Consider the following 13,990-nt stretch of genomic DNA (forward strand, 5'->3'; position numbering starts at 1 on the left):
GAAACCAAAGAGAAAATGCTGGAAAATCTCAGCAGGTCTGGCAGCATCTGTAGGGAGAGAAATTGTTTCAAGTCCAGGTGACCCTTTGTATTCTCCGCATTAGCTACCCAGTAATAAAATACCAGGTTCGGCTACGCCAGGCCCCCCCGACTGTCTATGTGTCCCTGTGACGGACTGCTCTACGAATCCTCGAGGTCTTGCCCGCCCATATAAAAGACATAATCGACTTTTCGACTCGGCTAAAAAGAGTTGAGGAAGATACGGAGGACACTGGAACATCAACAAAACTTGTGGCAAAATTTTCACCTTGATCGCCTGGACCCTGCACGCCAAGGACAGGAGACGGTTATCCCAACTTTACAGGTATAACCCATGGTGGGACTGGGTCCGTGACGTAAAGTAAAAGGTCATTAGCATACAGGCACACCCCAATTCCCCACCCCTCCCCTCATTATCCGCTCCCATTTACCCGAAGCACTCACAAGACTCAATCACCAATGCAAACAAGAGGGGGGAGGGGAACGTTGCATTCCCCAATTTTAATTGAAAGTACCCTGAGCTCGTGGAGTTGGTGCAGACATTATCCGGGGAAGGGGGGGGGGGGGGGGCTTAAACAACAGGTGGATCCCATGACACACATTTTGGCCCCAACACGAACCTTTCCAAAACCGCACAAAGGTACCATCATTCTACCCGGCCTTTTTGACGTCTAACGAGACCATGACCTGTGGATCGGGCCTGTGACATGGGGAAAGACCCCATTTAACAAGACCGCATTTAACAATCGCCGCACATTAGACGACCATTGACGGCCCTTAACAAATCCCGTCTGATCTTCCCCAGTCACTTAGGTTCCAATCACAGCACTCGCACCCTCGCCAATACCTTGGCGTCCACGTTAAGGACGGTTCAGCCCCCCGGCGGATCCGACCGATAAAGATTCTTATAAAAAGTATCAAAAGTTCCATTAACTTTATCCGGAGCGGACACCAGCTTGCCGACCTGGATAGTTTCCTGGGAGGCTAGCCTCAATGGGCTAGCCAGATGACGAGGCTCCTCCCCATATTCATGTTACCCCCCACCTCGAACCCCTCGGCTGCCACACCGGCTCATCCATGGTTAATAGGTCAAAGTGCATCTGCAGCTACTTCCTGCTTGCCAGGGCCTCTGGGATTGGATCATTCGAGTATCTGCGGTCCACTTCCAGGCTGTCATCCACCAACGTCCGCCGCTCCCCTCTCCACGTGCACTAAGTCAGAGATGAACCCCCCCTCTAATCCCTGCTTTCAAGATCTCCCGTAGAACGGAGTGTGAGACCGACCCCCACATTAGGCCCCACATACTCATCTATCGTCTTCAATACCCGTCCACAGAACTTCGACGGCTAATAACCCTACATCCAGCCTCCATACCGGCAGCTGAGCCCGGCCTACCTCTGATACCAAACCCACCAGATCGGCATCAACGTCTTCGCTACCCCCAAAGTGGACAACGCTTTCAGCCCAGGCCGGTCAAGTTTCGTGCTCAAAGCACAATTTAAATCTGCCTCAGAAACAGCATGTCCAAATCCGACATTGCGGCCAACAATCTCCTCGTAAATATCACATCATCCCAATTCGGGGCATAAACGTTCACCAGCGCCATCGACTGACCTTCCAGTGACCCAGTGAGTATCACATGCTGCAACCCTTCCTGGTGGAAAACAGGCCCCCCTTGTTAATTAAAATGGCTCCCCCCTCCCCCCCCCCCCCCCACACACAAAACAACATGTACACTGGACACTACCCAACCCTTCCCACACAGTACACGAAACCCCAAATAACCGGAAGTACAGAATACTGAAACATTCCGAAGCTGACCCTTCCCATCCACACCCACTAAAGTCCCATCCAAACCTTTTCAATTAAGGCCAAGTCCTTGTGTTGATTGACAGGATGCTGTGAGGCCTGGATAGAGTGGGCGTGGAGAGGATGTTTCCACTTGTAGGAGAAACTAGAACCCGAGGGCACAGCCTCAGACTGAAGGGACGATCCTTTAAAACAGAGATGAGGAGGAATTTCTTCAGCCAGAGGGTGGTGAATCTGTGGAACTCTTTGCCGTAGAAGGCTGCGGAGGCCAAATCACTGAGTGTCTTTAAGACAGAGATAGATAGGTTCTTGATCAATAAGGGGATCAGGGGTTATGGGGAGAAGGCAGGAGAATGGGGATGAGATATCAGCCACGATTGAATGGCGGAGCAGACTCGATGGGCCGAGTGGCCTCATTCTGCTCCTATGCTTTATGAACTTTAACCTCCTCCGATGTCTCAAAAAAATTATCTTCAAGTACCTCACCAGGTACCCCTCTCCAAAGCGCACTGATACCGTGCTGACTTGTTAAAGGCTGCACACCCCACTTCGCTAGCTCTTCCCCGGCCTCCTGGTAAATCTGTATATTGCTTCCTACCCGCCTCACGTCCTCGTTCTCTTCGGCCTATTTCAGGGCCCGCTCATTTCTGCTGAAAGCTATGAAAATGAACCGTCACCGTGTGTGACGGCTCAGTCACCCGAGGCCTCTGCCAAAGTGTTTGGTGGGCCCTACCCAGCTCAGGAGGAGATGTCTGTTCATCCCTCCCCGCCCCCCGCCAGCTTCGCAAACATCTGTGAGAAATACGCAGTCGGCTTCAGCCCCCCCCTCCCCCCCCCCCCAACCCCTCTGGTAGCCCCCCACGATCCTGAAGTTCTGTTCCCTCAACCTGTTCTCCAGATCCTCGGCCTTCCGCCGGCAACCATCTCAGCTTCCGGCGATTAAAGGGGAAACGCGCACTGTTACCGGGGGACGTTTGTATTCTGTGGAGGTCATGGGGAACCGGGTGGTCCTCACCCCGTGACCTCCTTGGGGCTTTGTCAGGGAGGCTCTCCACCACCTCCCTTCCATGCCTTTCAAAATGGTCATCAAATTGTTTCTCGAATGTGTGCGCCATTACCCCAGTCCACATCGCCTCCCCTACCTTTCCTCTCAACGATCGTCGCACTCTCTCAGCCTCGGTCGAAGAGCCACCACTCGCACCCTCCTTCCCAGCAGCGTATTTATGTAACGTTCATAGTTTCATAGAATCATAGAATTTACAGTGCAGAAGGAGGCCATTCGGCCCATCGAGTCTGCACCGGCTCTTGGAAAGAGCACCCTACCCAAGGTCAACACCTCCACCCTATCCCCATAACCCAGTAACCCCACCCAACACTAAGGGTAATTTTGGACACTAAGGGCAATTTATCATGGCCAATCCACCTAACCCGCACATCTTTGGACTGTGGGAGGAAACCGGAGCACCCGGAGGAAACCCACGCACACACGGGGAGGATGGCAGACTCCACACAGACAGTGACCCAAGCCGGAATCGAACCTGGGACCCTGGAGCTGTGAAGCGATTGTGCTATCCACAATGCTACCGTTCAACACCCTTTCGTTGACCAGCGCCTTATACGATTAGATGGGTCGGGTTTGTCCACTAAATCCCCCCCCTGGGAACCGGGCAAAAAAAAACAAGGCTCCCTGGCAGGGGGCTACTGATGCGACCATCAATTCATTCAGAGACACGAGAAGCAAACTGTGACTTTAATCGGCTTACAACTGAGCCTGCCTGCGACGATGCTGAACTGAAGGCGGACTCACAGGACCGCAGCACTTATACTTCCAGAAGGGGGCGGAGTCGAGGGCGGAGCCCTGTACAAGCTCCTCATCGCCCCCTGTGGGCAGAGCCGCGCAACGGCTCGCAGTCGGAGCCCACAGGGACACAGTGATGTACAGTGTGAATTTATAGTGGTTACACATTCACCACAGCTACCTCATGCGATCTTCGCCTATCCGCCGGACGTTGGAGGCATCAATTCTGAAAAGGTTTTGCCGCAGCGCAGCAAGGACGTTTCCACTTCTGAATCGAAGGGATGCTTGTGAAGGGAAGTTAGATAAATGGAAGAGGGAGAAGGGAAGGACACATCGATAGAGGAAGATAGAGACGGGAGGGAAGAAGGTTCATGTGCTGCTTGAGGATTTTACCTTTTGCACACAAGGGAAAGGATGTAAAATAACTGAAGATGGTGGATGTACAAAGAGTTATATTCTGTCCGCCTTTGCTTGGAGGCCTCCTGTGTCATCGGTCCAAAGTGAAAGAATGAGTTTAACCGCAGAGCACAGAGTGTTACCCCCCCCCCCATTGCTCAGGGACATCCCTCGCTTTCCGAAATTCGCCAATCCTCCATTTGCATCTTTTGCACCCTCTTCAAGGGGATTATAATGGGACAACTGGGGCTGGATTCTGCGCACGGGGTGGAAAATCTGTTTTCCCCGCACGAAATCGGGACCGATTCCGCTATTCTCCGCCTCCCGAAAAAGCAGCGGACTCGGGGAACACGCGGCGCCGAGCGTCAACCGCCTCATGCCATTGCCAGGGGCCCGCCCCGCTATTCTCCGTCCCCGATCGGCCGTATTCCCAACGGCGCAGATCTAACATGGTCCTGCCGTTCGGGAACGTCGCGCGTCAGCTGCGGACTCAGTCCGACGCCCCCACAGTCAGCCGATTCGTCAGCGGGTTCGTCATTCGGAACTGGGAGCTACGTGTGCGCAGGGCGAGCGACTGTTGCAGGGTGCTATTGCGGCGGTCCAGATCCGCCATGGAGCCTCTGACCCGGAAGTGCGGGGGGGGGGGGGGGGAGGGGGGGGGGGTATCGGCAGCTGCATCTGCGAGCTCCACGACGAACCCTTAGCAAGACGGTGAATCTGTGGCCTTTTGACCCCAGTTTTCCTGGAGCAAAAGATCAGTTTTCCCGACGGCGTGGGGACGCAGTCTCGAAAACGGAGAATCCAGCCCCTGATATTTACGTGATCGTTCCAACAGACTCCCTAAAGATAGATAGATAGAGAAATACAGCACAGAACAGGCCCTTCGGCCCACAATGTTGCGCCGAACTTTTGTCCTAGGTTAATCATAGAAGTTTGGACAATTTATCATGGCCAATCCACCCAACCTGCACATCTTTGGACTGTGGGAGGAAACCGGAGCACCCGGAGGAAACCCACACAGACACGGGAAGGATGTGCAGACTCCACACAGACAGCGACCCAAGTCGAAATCGAACCTGGGACCCTGGAGCTGTGAAGCAATTGTGCTATCCACAATGCTACCGTGCTGCCCTTAAGAAGTTAACCTGCACTCCATTATTCTACCCTAATCCATGTACCTATCCAATAGCCGCTTGAAGGTCCCTAACGTTTCCGACTCAACTACTTCCACAGGCAGTGCATTCCATGCCCCCACTACTCTCTGGGTAAAGAACCTACCTCTGACATCCCCCCTATATCTTCCACCATTTATCTTAAATTTATGTCCCCTTGTAATGGTGTGTTCCACCCGGGGAAAAAGTCTCTGACTGTCTAATCTATCTATTCCCCTGATCATCTTATAAACCTCTATCAAGTCTTCCCTCATCCTTCTCCGTTCTAATGAGAAAAGGCCTAGCACCCTCAACCTTTCCTCGTATGACCTACTCTCCATTCCAGGCAACATCCTGGTAAATCTCCTTTGCACCTTTTCCAAAGCTTCCACATCCTTCCTAAAATGAGGCGGCCAGAACTGCACACAGTAAAGAGGAGGACCAAGTTACCGTGACCTTGAGAGACACGCTGACATTGTCGCACCTGTTTCCTGTTGGGCCTTCCACACGGCCTACTGTTTCCAGGACCAACTCACAGGAATCTCAACTCAGCCGTCTGAATGGACTGGCAACTCTCTCAAGGTCAAAACGTACCAGCAGGCAACAGAGAAAAAAACAGGTGTGTTTGTCTTTCTAGACAGAGGCTTAAGATCGAGTTTCTCTGCACGATTCCGAATGTGGGAAGTGACAGAAAGGGAGCACTTTGAGTACCCACTCCCTCATGAAGTACTTTGCCGTGAGCTTTGATGTAAAGGGCCAGTCAAGTGGAAAATGGTCTAAATCTGCTTTTATTTCCAAACCTGTTTAATAAATATATTCATTAACTGGAAGGCCTAGGGGCTGTGATTTCTCTGCACGCTATTTTTAGTGCAGTGGACAATGAATTTATTTTAAATATTTCCCAACACTAATACGGTAAGCCACCCATTTCTTCAAATGTATAAATAGCGATGGTAAGGCAGCCAGCTCAGAGTTTAACCCATACCACCTTGCTGTTTAAAGATTCCTGATTCTACAACGTATGAAACAAGCCAGATATCCAGGCAGAAGTTTAATCTTTTGCTGTGTTACACACTTCCCTGATGATGAGGTTCCCTAATTATAGATTGGCTACACAATTCGGGTTGATTAAAGAATCCTTGAGAACGCAGGTACCATGTTGTGTTATGTACTCCGGGATAACACAGCCTGCAACTCGATGCAGCTTTGACCAAAAGATACTCCAGATTTTGAAGTAAGTTCAAGATGATTTATTGAACCATTAGCACAGTTCGCTACGAGTTCGACTCTCCTGCTAACCTTGCTATAGTAACTCAGTCTAACGAACCAGTCGGCTCTAAGCCACGTGGTGGGTGTGATGCTTCTGATCTGCCCCTGTCCGACTCTCTAAGTGTCGCCTGTGGAAAGAGACAGAGCATGTGTGTCCTGTCCTTATATATGGGCTGTGCAATGCCCCTTGTGGTAGTGTCACCTCTGGCTGTCTTGACTGGCCATTGGCCGTGTCCTATTCTATGTGTTCATTTGCTGTATGTCTGCATGTCTCTGGTGCTCCCTCTAGTGGTTACTTAGTTGTAGTGTATTTACATTAACCCCTTGTGTATTTACAGTGATGCATATCACCACATGTACCACCTTTAGCTGCATCAGCTCCAGCCACACGCACGAGGTTGAGGTATTCGCCCTTGGCAGCACGTCACACCACAGCCCCTCCTCCAGCACCACCCCCAGCTCCTCCCACTTGACCTTGGCCCCTCCAACGACACCCTTTCCTCCTCCATCAACCTGCCGTAAGCCGCCCCCCCCCCCTCCCCCACCCGCATCCAGCCCCATCACTGACGGCACCTCCTCCAACAACGGGGCGTCACGGGAAAAGTCGGGGAAACCTTCTCCTACAAAGTCCCGCACTTCCTAAAGGCTTCTCCCCCCCCCCCCCCCCCCCATCATCCTGCGGAATCCTAAACTTCTCCGTCAATTCCTTCAAACCCACGCCAAATATGTCCTTCATTTTGACCACCCCTTCGCGCCTCCCAGCCCCAAAACCTGTCAGCCATCCTCGCTATCTCAAACCCATGATTCCCTTGGATTGCCGTCAACCTCGACCCCGCTTCTAACCTGAGGTTCTGCCGAAATTGCCTCCATCCATGGCCACCACCACCGGACCCCTGAATATTTCCCTGGGGCGAACGGAAGCGGCGTCGTCGCTGGCGTCCGCAACCCCGACCCCCGACAGGATCCTGCCTCCATCTTCGCCCACAAAGCCTCCGGTTCCTTACCCCAAACCCTCACCGCCTCGCCGTTGGCTGCCCAATAATAATACAACCGGTTTGGGAAGGTCTGACCCCATGACTGCCGCCCTCTCTGAAGCACCGTCTTCTTAATCCTTACCACCTTACCTGCACAACTAAACAACGGCCGGGATTCTCCCCTACCCTGCGGGGCGGGGGGTCCCGGCGTGTCGGAGTGGCGTGAACCACTCCGGCATCGGGCCGCCCCAAAGATGTGGAGGTCTCCGCACCTTTAGGGGCCAAGTTCGCACATTGAGGGGCTAGGCCCGCGTCGGAGTGGTTGGCGCTCTGCCGGCTGGTGTGAACGGCCTTTGGCGACACGCCAGCCGGAGCCGAAAGGACTTCGCCGGCCGGCGTAAGTCCGCGCATGCGCCGGAGCGTCAGCGACTCATGCCGGCGCATGCGCAGGGAAGGGGGTCACTTCCGCCTCCGCCATGGTGAAGACCTAGGCAAAGGCGGGAGAAAAAGAGTCCCCCCACGGCACAGGCCCGCCCGCCGATCAGTGGGCCCCAATCGCGGGCCAGGCCACCGTGGGGGCATCCCACCCGGGGTCAGATCGCCCCGCGCCCCCCCCCCTCCCCCCCCCAGCACCCCGGCTCCCGCCCGCGCCGCCAATCCCGCCGGTAAGCTAGGCCCAGTCTTGAGCCACCTGCACTCCCAGATACCTAAAGTGGGTGGTCGCCACCGGAAACAACAACCCCCCACCCCCCCCCCCCCCCCCCCCCCCCCCCCCGCCAAAACTGGCTCCTGCTCCCGAAGAAGACACCAGAAAACATTCACTCTTTTCTGGATTCAACGTGTCACCTGAAAAGGCCCCAAATCTCCCGAGCAGCCCTAATCTATCCCCCAACGTGGGTTGGAGATGTGCAGCAACAGATCGTCGGCAACCCCTCCACAACCCCACCCCCCCCCCCTCACTATCTCCTTCCACTTATCCAATCACCTCAGCGCAATGGCCAAGGGCTCTATCACCAGCGTAACCAGAAGGGGGGACATGGGACATCCGTACCCCAGTGGAATCGAAAATATCCCAAATTCACCTCGCTTGTGCGCATGTTTGCCTTTATATAACAATTTGATCGACGCCACAAACTTAGGCCCGATCCAAAACCTCTCCAACACCGCAAACAGACAGCTCCACTCCTCACGGTCAAATACCTTCTCCTCCCCCAATGACACCATCACCTCCAGCTCCCTCCCCTCTGACAGGTAGAGCGCCACATTTAACGAACGCCTCACATTGGAAGACAACTGCGTACGCTTTATGAATCCCGCCTGATCTTCCCCGATCACCTGCGGGAGGCAAGCCATCCGGCCTTGTTTCCTTACCCGTTTGCAATCGTCACAAAACCTCAAAGAACAAAGAAAATTACAGCACAGGAACAGGCCCTTCGGCCCTCCCAGCCTGCGCCGATCCTTTATCTAAACCTGTCGCCTATTTTCCAAGGATCTACTTCCCTCTGTTCCCCCTCCCGTTCATATATCTGTCCAGATGCATCTTAAATGATGCTATCGTGCCCGCCTCTACCACCTCCGCTGGCAAAGCGTTCCAGGCACCCACCACCCTCTGCGTAAAAAACTTTCTACGCACATCTCCCTTAAACTTTCCCCCTCTCACCTTGAAATCGTGACCCCTTGTAACTGACACCCCATCTCTTGGGAAAAGCTTGTTGCTATCCACCCTGTCCATACCTCTCAGGTTCCCCCTCAACCTCCATCTTTCCAACGAAAACAATTCTAATCTACTCAACCTTTCTTCATAGCTAGCACCCTCCATACCAGGCAACTTCCTCACACCCCACTGGCTCCTCCAACCCTGCCTTCTCCTCCTCTCGTGCCGTAAGACCCTCCAACCCCTGCCCCCCACCAAAAAATCCCTCATAACCGACTCGTCCCCTGAGGGCTCCGACCTATACAAGCTTTTATAAAACGCCTCGAAAAGGGTGGCATGTGGCGCAGTGGTTAGCACTGGGACTGCGGCGCTGAGGACCTGGGTTCGAATCCCGGCCCTGGGTCACAAACCTTGTGGAGTTTGCATACTACATAGAACATACAGTGCAGAAGGAGGCCATTCGGCCCATCGAGTCTGCACCGACCCACTTAAGCCCTCACTTCCACCCTATCCCCGTAACCCAATAACCCAAACTGTGCCTGCAATTTGATTCAATTTTGATTTGATTTATTGTCACATGTATCGAAGTACAATGAAAAGTATTTTTCTGCGGCCGGGGGAACGTACACAGTACGTACGTAGTACACAAAGAGAATAATCGACAGAGTACATTCACTAATCGATAAACAGTGATTGGTTACAGTGCGGAGCAAGGGGCCAAACAAAGCAAATACATGAGCAAGAGCAGCATAGGGCGTCGTGAATAGTGTTCTTACAGGGAACAGATCAGTCCGAGGGGGAGTCATTGAGGAGTCTTGTAGCTGTGGGGAAGAAGCTGTTCCTATGTTTGGATGTGCGGTCTTCAGACTTCTGTACCTTCTGCCTGATGGAAGGGTCTGGAAGAAGGCAATGTCTGTGTGGGAGGGGTCTCTGACAATGCTGTCTGCCTTCCTGAGGCAGCGGGAGGTGTAGACAGAATCAATGTGGGGGTGACAAGCTTGTGTGATGCATTGGGCTGAGTTCACCACACTCTGCAGTTTCTTGCGATCTTGGACTGAGCAGTTGCCATACCCAAGCTATGATGCAGCCGGGTAGGATGCTCTCTATCGCACATTAGAATTAGAATTAGAACAGTACAGCACAGAACAGGCCCTTCGGCCCTCGATGTTGTGCCGAGCAATGATCACCCTACTCAAGCCCACATATACCTATACCAGTAACCCAACAACCCCCATTAACCTTATTTTGTAGGACACTAAGGGCAATTTAGCCTGGCCAATCCACCTAACCCGCACATCTTTGGACTGTGGGAGGAAACCGGAGCACCCGGAGGAAACCCACGCACACACAGGGAGGATGTGCAGACTCCGCACAGACAGTGACCCAGCCGGGAATCGAACCTGGGGCCCTGGAGCTGTGAAGCATTTATGCTAACCACCATGCTACCGTGCTGCCCTACATCTGTAGACGTTTGTGAGAGTCGATGCAGACATGCCAAATTTCTTTAGATTCCGTAGGAAGTAGAGACGTTGTTGGGCTTTCTTGACTGTTGCATCAACGTGAGTGACCAGGACAGACTGTTGGTGATGGGTGTGTATATAAATATCTGTAGTGAGAGTACCTTTAAGAAATGGGTGTTTATAAATGGGTGTGTATATAAATATCTGTAGTGAGAGTACCTTTAAGAAATGGGGGTTTATAAATGGGTGTGTATATAAATATCTGTAGTGAGAGAACCTTTAAGAAATGGGTGTTTACTACTGCAGTGATGTCAGAGAGTGGGTGGAGCTGGGCTGTCTGTCAGCTTTTTACTTTCATTTTAGGTTGTTTGCTGCAGGGTGTGTTTTAGTTTTGTTTTCAGTGTTGGAGCTGAAGCCAGACAGAGCAGGTGTACTGCTGTTCTCTCTGCCATCAAAAGACTATCTCTTGATCATTTGGTGAATTCAGAATTATAAATGTTCTCAGTAGTGAATGTAAACCTGATGTGCTTCTGTTAAAAGGTGTTTTAAGTCTTATGGATGTTAAAAGGAAAGCTTAAAGGATTACTTAGTGTTGTATTCTTTGGGGGTTGTATATGAATTGATGGTTGCTAAGATGTTCACTGTGTTTTAAAAAGGTTAACTTGAGTTCAGAGAATAAACATTGTTTTGCTTTAAAAAATACTTTTCCATTTCTGCTGTACCACACCTGTAGAGTGGGCCGTGTGCTCCCCATACCACAATCTAGTAAAAGTTGTGGGTCAGGTGAACTCCATGATACACTTTGGGGTTCTCTAAACCCTGGCCCATAACAAATTATTGATATTTTTGAAGTAACCACTGTTTCAGCTTACGGTTCATTTTAAAATTACTTTATTTTACTTCATAAGGTAACACGACTGCCTTTACAACAAGTGAAAAAGATCTTGCTCCTGGATTTCCCGTTCCGGTTGTTCGGACCTTCATGGCCTCCTTGACAATCTCTCTTCCTATCTGTGGGTGTTCTCAGTAACTTCAATTCCTGTTCAGCTCCTGCATTCAGTCATTCCCATCTACCGAAACAGCTCGGAGGGCTGGGAATGCTGGGAATGTCTGTAGGCGACTCAGGATATTTATTACGCTTCTCACAGCCGTGCTGGTTACATTTTTTGATCTTCAAGTAATATCTTCTGCTCATTTATTTAATTTCGTTTGTCCGTTGTATTCACCTAGTTTCCATCATGCCTAACAAGAGGATGTTTCAATATTAAGCATTGTTAAAAATGATGCTTGCCAAATCTCGGAGGAGTGATAGATTTGGTTTTCGTCATGTTTAAACTGATTCCTGCTTGGTGTTAATTTACATCAGAGAAGGCTCAACCGTTGTCTCCAGACTTCCACTTCTAACTGATGTCGTGAAATTTCTATTCACAAATGCACATTATTTCACGTAATTCACTTAAGGTTCTGGCAATTCTTATTTAACTGCTTGCTAAAATAATTAACTTCCATGAAAATGTGAACTATTGTCATATCTGTTAGGTGTTGGGTGGATAGGTGGATTGGCCATGCTAAATTGCCCGTAGTGTAAGGTTAATGGGGGGATTGTTGGGTTACGGGTATACTGGTTACGTGGGTTTAAGTAGGGTGATCATTGCTCGGCACAACATCGAGGGCCGAAGGGCCTGTTCTGTGCTGTACTGTTCTATGTTCTATTCCTTGAACTCGAAAGGACAGCATCAGATTAATCAGCATCGGATTAGCCGCTGTTCCCACACGGCGCTGAGGTCCCAGGTTCGATCCCGGCTCTGGGTCACTGTCCGTGTGGAGTTTGCACATTCTCCCCGTGTCTGCGTGGGTTTCGCCCTCCACAACCCAAAGATGTGCAGGTTAGGTGGATTGGCCATGCTAAATTGCCCCTTAATTGGAAAAAAATGAATTGGGTACTCTGGGTGCGATTCTCTGACCCCCACGCCGGGTGGGAGAATCGCGGGAGTGCCGGGCGATTGCCGCCATGCCGCCCTGGCACCCGCACGCGATTCTCCCACCCCCCCAAAACGGTGTGCCGCGTTTCACATAGGCCGCTCGGAGAATTGCCGCTCGCCGTTTCTAACAGGTGAGCGGCGATTATCCGGCCCGGATGGGCCGAGCGGCCCAGCCCAATACGACGGGTTCACGCCGGCGCCAACCACACCTGGTCGCTGCCGGCGTGAACAGCGCGTGAACGCTGCGTGTGGGGCCTGTGGGGGGGGGGGGGGGGGGAGGATCGAGCACCAGGGGGGCGCTCAGTCGGGGTCTGGCCCGCGATCGGTGCCCACCGATTGTCGGGCCAGCGTCTCTAAAAGACGCACTCTTTTCCCTCCGCCGCCCCGCAAGATCAATCCGCCATGTCTTGCGGGGCGCCCGCGGGGAGGACGGCAACCGCGCATGCGCGGGTGATGTCATTTAAGCGCCGCCGGCCGCGTCATTTACACGGCGCCAAGGCCCGGCGCGCGTAATTGATTGTGCGCCGCTCCTAGCCCGCCGGGGGGTGGGAGAATAGGGGGCGAGGAGCGGCCTTCGACACCGGAGTGAAACACCCCGGGTTTCACTCCGGCGTCGGCACTTTGTCTCCCTTTGGGAGAATTTCGCCCCCTAAATTTATTTTAAAAGATTACAGGATTAGCTGCCTAGAGCTGGTTTTCAAGCTGGTGAAGGCTATTTGCCGTTCAAACCCTCGTCTCAATGCTGTTAACCCTTTGTGGGATTTTTGCTTCATTTTTCTCATATTCCTTCAGGTTTTGTCAGACCTTCACATTTCCCATTTTACTTCCCATTTTACTTTGCACTGTTAAACCTCACATCATCATCAATCACCTTCCCAATCTTAACAGAAGAATTCCCAGCCGCCAGCAGCCCTACATCTGAGTTGTCTCCGGCATAGAGAACAGAATTCTATCCAACAGGTTTACACATGTCCTTACCCTTACCTGGTCCAGCCTACAGGTGGCTCCAGAGCTGCATGCCAACACTTTCTCTCATTGGCTGCAGGTGGCCATAAAGGGACGTGGTTAAAATTTGCCTTCCCGTGACGCAGAATCTACCGCAACCTCACAAAATCCCAAACTGCTTCGCAGCCACAGAAGTACTTTGGAATTTGAGTTACTCTTGAAACGGAGGGGGACACGGAGAGAACAGAGAAAAATACAGCACAGAACAGGCCCTTCGGCCCACGATGTTGTGCCGAACCTCGATTAATCAGGAACAGCTTAATGCCGAGGAAACTCTTACAAACACCACTGTCACGGTGGGCCGTAATAATAATCTTTATTGTTGCAACTAGGCTGACATTAACACTGTAATGAAGTTACTGTGAAAATCCTCTCGTCGCCACATTCCGGCGCCTGTTCGGGTCACAGAGGGAGAATTCAGAATGTTCAATTCACCCAACAAGCATGGGCGCGA

General features: G+C 51.9%; 1 protein-coding gene across 1 annotated transcript in view; it reads left to right on the forward strand.

The window, feature by feature from the left end:
* The first annotated feature begins 5,737 nt into the window (after positions 1 to 5,737).
* The window catches only part of il1b (interleukin 1, beta), an 84,999-nt gene continuing 76,746 nt past the window's right edge, over positions 5,738 to 13,990 (forward strand). Inside the window, exon 1 of the mRNA XM_038785664.1 lies at positions 5,738 to 5,811. Coding sequence (XP_038641592.1) covers positions 5,753 to 5,811 — 59 coding nt within the window. The 5' untranslated portion in view covers positions 5,738 to 5,752. The remainder of the gene's footprint in view (positions 5,812 to 13,990) is intronic.

The sequence above is a fragment of the Scyliorhinus canicula genome, chromosome 26, assembly GCF_902713615.1.
Source record: "Scyliorhinus canicula chromosome 26, sScyCan1.1, whole genome shotgun sequence".
Lineage (NCBI taxonomy): Eukaryota > Metazoa > Chordata > Chondrichthyes > Carcharhiniformes > Scyliorhinidae > Scyliorhinus > Scyliorhinus canicula.